Source organism: Sapajus apella, unplaced genomic scaffold (genome assembly GCF_009761245.1).
Source record: "Sapajus apella isolate SASKATOON/1434 unplaced genomic scaffold, GSC_monkey_1.0 scaffold126, whole genome shotgun sequence".
In the NCBI taxonomy this organism is placed as follows: Eukaryota; Metazoa; Chordata; class Mammalia; order Primates; family Cebidae; genus Sapajus; species Sapajus apella.
The window spans coordinates 2,880,743-2,888,003 of record NW_022437066.1 but is presented as its reverse complement, the minus strand read 5'-3'; the positions used below and the strand labels follow the sequence as shown (position 1 = coordinate 2,888,003).

General features: G+C 60.0%; 1 protein-coding gene across 1 annotated transcript in view; it reads left to right on the top strand.

The window, feature by feature from the left end:
- The window catches only part of OLFM1 (olfactomedin 1), a 32,018-nt gene that overhangs the window by 13,804 nt on the left and 10,953 nt on the right, over positions 1-7,261 (top strand). The window contains exon 5 of the mRNA XM_032261939.1: positions 5,642-5,748. Coding sequence (XP_032117830.1) covers positions 5,642-5,748 — 107 coding nt within the window. The remainder of the gene's footprint in view (positions 1-5,641; positions 5,749-7,261) is intronic.

The following is a 7,261-nucleotide window of genomic DNA, read 5'->3' as shown; positions in this document are numbered from 1 at the left end:
TGGGCACGTCCCAGGTGGGCATGGCTTCTGACAGACACGGCATCCAGTAGTGGGCACGTCCCAGGTGGGCAGGACTTCTGTGAGACACGGCATCCAGTAGTGGGCACATCCCAGGAGGGCAGGGCTTCCGTGAGACATGGCATCTGCAGTGGGCAGTTTTCCCCCCTGTCCCGGACCCCATGTTTCTTGGTGTGCCTGCTGCACCTGGCACTGTGAGGCCTGATTGCAGGATCCATGGTCTAGTGAGCAGGGTCCAGGCGCCCTTCCTCGGGAAAGGCTGGGGGAGAGGCTCTCCCGAAGTCTTTCCAGTCGGCTCCCTCCTTGCTTCTCCCTTCTTCTAGTCACTGTTGCTGTGACAATTCCTGACCCCAGAACTTATTCAGAAACACAGAAAACAAGGACTGGGGCTCCGTTGGCTTTCTGCTTCCAATTCTTTTAATGCGTTATGTTAATGCATTTCCTTCTTTTAATGCATTATATTAATGCGTTTCCTTCTTTTAATGCATTATACGATTTTCCCAATGGCCCAGCTGGAAACTTGAATCTGAACCTCTCCTCTCAGGCATCCTCTGGAAGGGAGGCAGTTTCTCACTTCCCCTGGAGCAAGACTTGTTGCCAGGTAAGGGGAGAGGCAGAGCTGCCCCGTACCCCTGGCCTCATCCTCTGGGTGTGGGGCTCCCTGTCGGGGGGAGCCTGCAGAGTCGGATGCCCCAGCAACGAAGCTGAGCAAAGCCAGAAGCACAAGGGTCCATGCAGGGTGCCGCTCTACCCATGATCCTCTCGGGCCGTGCCCTGTGCCTGTTGGCCTCAGGCCTCTGTGGTCCTCTCTATAAATAAGGGGGCAGCTGATTTTAAGGGTTCCTCCCAGATATACCACCCTGGAAGTCTGCTGCCAAAGCCTTCTTTTGTTTCTTTTTCCCCCTCAAAGGGTAAGAAGGAAGCCCTCAGACACCCATAAGCACAGACAGTCCAGGCTTCAGGGTCAGTTGGGGTCTCTTTGTTCCATTGAACACAGCTTATCAAAGCCCACCAGCTCTGGCTTCAGACTCCCCTGCCAGTGGCCGGGAGCTGGGCCTGCCTGGGCATCTAGGTTCACGCAAGTCCAGCTGCAGGCCCCTGTCCCAGCTCAGCTCATGGTCAGGACGTAGCGCTTGGCTGTGGCATCATACCCTACACTCTGTCCTGGGGGAGATGAGTCTGAAGGCTCCCACTTGTTCCCTGACCCTGAGATGCAAGAAAGGGTCTGCCAGGCAGAGAGAGCAGCTGTCTCCCCAGCCCTGGGCCCTGAATGGAGCTAGACAGCCACTGTCGCCAGCACACGTGGTGCGTCCAAGGATGCAGAGTTAAGCCCTTGCCAGTGGATTCTGAAGGAAAACCCGCTAGAATGACGGGGCAGGAAATGAGCCGAAATCTAAAGTGTGGTCAGAAGCCCGGACTGAGTGGGGTCCGGGTGACCAGGGCCCCTCCCAGGAAGTTCTCCAGGTGACAGGCAGTGAGAGTGTCCTGGAGGCCCGCCCTTCCCTGCCGTGAGAGGAGGAGGGTCTGCCGTGACCCTTTTCTCAGTGGCCGCCCACTCCAGGCCCTGGGTGTGATCTCGAGGCCTGGCGGGGATGCTGCGTGGTCCGCAGCTTCCTTCATCTGCATCTTGGACATTGGTTTGTCCAAGTTCCCAGCTTTACAGATGTGGTTAGGACATGGTGCTTGGTGTCCAGCTTGTCTTCCTGGATTGCAGGCAGTAAAAGCTGGGACCAAGGAGGACAGGCTGAGAGGACGCCGGCAGGCCAGGAACCCAGTCAGCCCGCTTCGGGCACTCAGCCTCCTGGCCGGGGTCTCAGGGTTGCCTGAGAACCCTGTCTCCAAACTGAGGTCCTCGGTGGGCTTCTCCCCGGGCCTGTTCTGAGATCGCTCAGGCTGCTGCTCAGAAGTGGCCTCCTTCTGGGAATAGCAGGAGGCAGATCGTCTCATCCGCAGAGGCATTGGCTTGTCCAGGCTCCCGGCCTTACACATCACCCCTGCCTTGCACAGCGCCCTGCCTTCTGAGCCCATCCTGGGCCCTCAAGGTCCAGTCCCTCCAGCTGAGCATGCCGGCCCTCCCTGCCCAGGCCTTCCTGGGAGATGGAGCCCGTTTGGGCCATTTTCTGAGCCTCCAGTGGTGCAGGAAGCCCAGCCAGCCCTCCTGCCTCTCCCCTCCTCTCCCCTCCTTGTGGGTGCACCCTGAGTGCTCGTGACTAGAGAGGGGCGCTCTCCTGGACTGGATGTGCCAAGATTCTGCCGAGGCTCTGCCGTGGGCTTTTTTAGATCCTGTCAGTTCCTGAGGTCTTGGCAGAAGCGGTCTAGATGGAGAACCAAAAATAACTCCCTGACTCAAGGAGGGCAGGTGGCCTCCAGCCCCAGGGGCCCTGGGAGCTGTGCCTGCAGCCAGCAGTTGGAAGAGCTGGGTGCAGATCCAGCCCCGCCCTCCCTGCCCTCGCGAAGCCAGGATTTTAAGGCTCATTTCAAGGGGTCACTTTTGCCTTTAAAAGAGGGAGCTGGAGAGGGTGATGCTCAGCCCTGAGCCAGTGGGAGAGGGAGGAGGGAGCCCCTGGCCCAGGCAGGTGAGCCTGGGGCAGAGCCGTCCTCTGGAGAGCAGACCTGCGAGGTCCAGGGTGGGCGGGATGAAGACCATCCAACCTGGACTCACCTTTTCTGCACGTCCTCAGTCTGAAGCTCCACGATGCCTCCTGACCTGTGTGGGGCTCTGACTCTGTGGCAGGTGCTGCCCCGGAAGCCCTCTGGTGGTCCCTGCCCTAATTCTCACAGCAGCCTTCCAAGGGGGCACTGTGGTTATTACCCCATCTGCAGATGGGCAGAGGGAGAACAGAGCATCCCCCAGGGAAGAGTCACCCTCCCCCCACCCCGACTGTTCCTGCCACTGAGGTGCAGAGTGAAGCCTTAGACTGAGGAGGCTTTTCTGAGCAATGAGCAATTCACTCATTCATTCTGTACAAATGCCCAGGCTGAGTTTTGGGGGAGACAGGGTGAGTACAGGAAACTTCTTCCCGTGGGCAGTAAGACCCAGACATTCCGTGGCAGCCCCAGGAGATGTATGGTGGGACGGAGGGTGGGGCTCCACGCAGGCCAGGTGGGCGGAGTGAAGGAGGGACATGTCTTTAAGGCAGAGGCGTCAGTTTGGGGCAAGCCAGTGAAGATGGGTGGGGAGGCGGGGCTGGGGCTGGCATGCAGGTAGAGGGACAGCTGAAGCAGTGTTGCGTGGCCAGCAGGGCGGGGCTCGGGCAAGGCGGCAGAGCGGAGCCCGGCGCTGACCTGCCGTCTCTGGCCTCTGCCGGCTGCCCGCAAGGTGGAGGGCAGACACCTGGTCTCCTGGTAGGTCATCCGGCCAGGAGCAGCCTGCTGTAGGTATGGGACTGGGCGTTCAGGTGGGTCAGCATCACGGAAAGCCCCGTGTGTTGACTAAGGAGGGTGAAGTGGCCAGAGCCCGAGTGACAGCCCAGCATGGGGCCACCGCCCCTCTAGGCTTCTCCTTCAGGACAACTAACAGAACCTCGGCGTGGGGGGCCCTCCCGGGGCATTCCCAGGGCCACAACGCTGTCTTAGGGGACAGCAGGGAGGGCTGGAGGGGGCTGTGGAGGGCTTCTCCCGGCACCCAGTGCCAAGAGAGCTACTATCTCCCCCAAAGTCCAGGGACCCGCAGCAGCCAGACGGTGAGGGGTGAGCCCAGCCATGGCTCCTGCCTCCCACCCCCTGCTCCTCCAGGTACCAGAGCCTTAGTGAAGCCGCCCTGAGCCCCCCACCCCCACCCCCGAGTTGCACAGGGGTGAAAAGCTGGGCCGGGTCTCCTGGCAGGGGAGCCTCTGGTGAGACTTCCCAGAGCCCCCATCTTATTTCTCGTCCCTGTGGACTCCGGTCAGCCGTGGCCATCTCCTCTCCATCCCTTTCCTCCGCCTCTTCTCCTCCCACAGATGGGGAGCATGGTCCTGGCCCAGAGTCCGTGTGGACCGTGGCTGAGCAGACCCTGGCAGCCTCTCACCCAGCCCCACTGCCGGGAAGCCTCCCGCCATGAGGGGACAGTGTAGACGTGGGAAAGCTCATAGCTCCTCTTGAAAGTGGGGACGGGGGAATAAGCACGGAGCAGGGGGGAGGCAGAGGGCTGTGACATTTCTTTTCTCAGGCTGCCGGAGCCTTGGGGCAGTGCAGCCTGACTCGATGGGAATTTGAGGGCAAACCCGGTCTTATTCTGCGGGCAGCGGGCTCTTCGTCTCTCAGAAAGCCCCTGTTACCCGAATGCACACTCTCCTGCAAACCCACAAAATCAGAGATACCTCCACACCAGGTGGGGCTGGGAGGGTCCATCTTTCTGGTCTCATGTGATGTTACTAGCAGGCACACTTGCCACTTCAGGTTGGGAGAGAGTGGGAGGCACCCCGAGACCTTCCCTGAGCATGGGAGTGGCCTGGCCTCGTCTCCCTGGGGCCAGCCTGGAGCCCGCCCCTCCCTGCTTGCCTACAGGATTATCCTGGCTGAGCCGAGGTCCGGGCACACTCACCCACAGTCTTCCCCACACACACGCATGGCCTCTGAATTCTGCAGACCACTGTGTACATGTGCCCGTGCGACCCCACCGAGGGTGCCACAAGACCTAGGAGGTCACTGGCAGGCTTGGCTGGGAAGGGCAGGGTGCAGGGGGCTTGCGGCGGAGGGGACCTTCCTCTGCCCTCCGCAGGGAAGCCACCGACTTCCCATCCAGGGTCTGTTAGAATCAGGAGCATCTGGCCCTTCAGAGGGTGGCTGAGGCGCGTGCGTTCTGGAAGAGCTGCGTGGCCGTGCAGACACGCCGGGTTCCGGGTAGGAGGAGGAGTTCCCGAGCAATGGGTGTGGAAGCCGTCCGGAGCCCTCGGGATGTAGGGGGCTCCAGCTTCAGCCCAAATGACCAGGTGGCCGAGGTGTGTCCGTCTTCACCTCCACGGCCCTCTGTGAGGCGGGAGGGCTGTTGACGTCACATCCAGGGTCCCATCCACCCTGGTGCTTGGAATCCCGACACTCCAGCCTGGGCTCCTCCCACAGACAGAAGCACCTGGTCCTCACCTGCGGGAAGGCGGCGATGGCCTTGGTCCTGGTCAGTTCCGGGGCAGCTGGTGGCGTTGCTGCTCCATCGTGGGACAGGGCCTGCCTGGGTGGAGTGTCTCGTGCTAGGTCTTACTGCCCTAAGCAGGCTGGGCTGTGCCTGGGCTGTGTGACCACTAATGCCCTTGGAGGTGGAGCTGCTGCTGGTCCCATTTCTACGAGAAGAAAACTGAGTCTTGGCAAACCTGATCCCCTCTCCTAGAGGTGCTGCTCCGGCACCCCCACCCCCAGGCCATGGGTCCAGCAGGCCCTTTGAGGAGGGGTGAAGCCCAGGAGGGCAGCCACCTGCCCATGGCTCTTCCCTGCCATCCTGGCCACAGCTGCTCTGTTTTGGGGAGGAGGTGGCTTCTCCGACACTAGGGGTATAGTCTGTGAAAACAAGGGTGTGAGCAGCTTTCCACAGCACCCCAGACCCAGAGGGCAAGAGGAGGAAGGTGCGCTCTGAGCGGTCGAGGTCCGGGTGGCCACCGCGGGCTGGGGCCCCTGCCCTCCCCCTCCTGACCTGTGTGCTCTTTTCCAGCTTGCGGGAAGTTGACGGGCATCAGTGACCCTGTGACAGTCAAGACCTCTGGCTCGAGGTTCGGATCGTGGATGACAGACCCTCTCGCCCCCGAAGGCGATAACCGGGTGAGTGTTCCCTTATCTCACAGGGGGACATTTGGGCAAGGGTGCACTCGGCCACCTGGTGGGCCCTGGGCATGGGTGCCAGCCACGCCCACCCTCCGAGGTCTGTGGACTGGGCAGCTTGGTGCCTGGGGGCGTTTGTTCCCGGAAGACTTTCGGGAGGGACCCAGGCCTCTGTGCAGATCCAGAGTCGTAGATCATGGGCTGGGGAGTGACCTGAGGATGATGGTGTACCATGACACGGTCGCAGATCCCTTCAAGGCCCCCTCCCTGGCCCCAGTCGGCTGGGCTGGTGCCCTGAGTCCATTTCTCTGGAGCCGAAAACCAGCCCTGACTTTTCTGGTCCTTGCATCTGCTTCAGGAAGAGAATCCATTAGGCCTTTTTTGTTTTAATGACATCTCATTTGTATTTCATTTGCCATTCCTTTCATGGCTGATGGAGACTCATGTTCCTTTTGATTTAGGAAAGAGGCCATGTTCTTTTTTCCCAGGCTTTTCCCCCCCGGGTGAAACCTCAGAAAAGAGAGAAACAGGCACCATATTTGCCTTTATCTGGGGGGTTGGGTTTTACTGTTCGAGCCCCTTTAAAAAATGGGGAGGTGAGGGTAGCTGCCCGTCTGTGGGTGAGGCCCAGCCCCATGCGGCCCCAGGACCCCAGACCCGGCCGTGGACGCCGGCAGCATGGGTATACCGCCTCCCTCCAAAGCGAGCACCCTCCAAAGGCTCTCGCTGGAGGAGGGAAGCTGTCTGGGCTTTGCTGTCCCTTGGTGATTTGCTAACCCACCTCTGGCTGCCAGAACGGGCAGCCCCGCAGTCAGGGGCGTGGCTCACCCAGCCTCCTTTTCTTCAGAGGTTCGCAGGTCGCTTAGAAAATAAACACTTAAAAACAAACAACCCAGCTCTGCCCTGGGCTGACTGAGAAAGGGCCTTTGAAATGTGAGATCCTCTAGGCTTTATCTGGAGCGGGTCTGATGGAAGGGATGCACCCAGCTGTCTCCCCGTGGATTTCTGATCTCTTTGCCTCCCTCCTTCACCATTTCCACCATTTCAACACAATCTCATATTTAAAGCATGGGGGGCACTGCCTCTGGCACACTCCCTCCTTCCAGGAAGACAGGTGGGGCGGGGCAAAGCCTGGTGCGTTTGTCTTCCTCCCCGGCCTCCCCTCTCACCACCCCTGAGCGGCCGCCATCCCCACCTGGAGGGGCTGGCCTGACTGCGGAGCTGGGATGCTACTGGGGTTGGATGCTTGTAGGGGAGAAGGTTTGTCTGTCCTGTTTTCTGAATCGTGACAGCTGATGCTTGGAAGTTTTCTAACATTGTAATTGTCTGTGAAGGCTCTGACCGCTCTTATAGTCCATATCCCACCTGGAAAACCCCACTTATGTTCAGAGTTAGGAACTTGCTTTTGCTACAGATGTTGGTGATAATGATCCGGATGCAGATGTAAAACCAGGTGATGCCGGCAGGCACTGAGAAAGCAGGGCCGGGCGCCGTGGCTCACACCTGTGGTCCC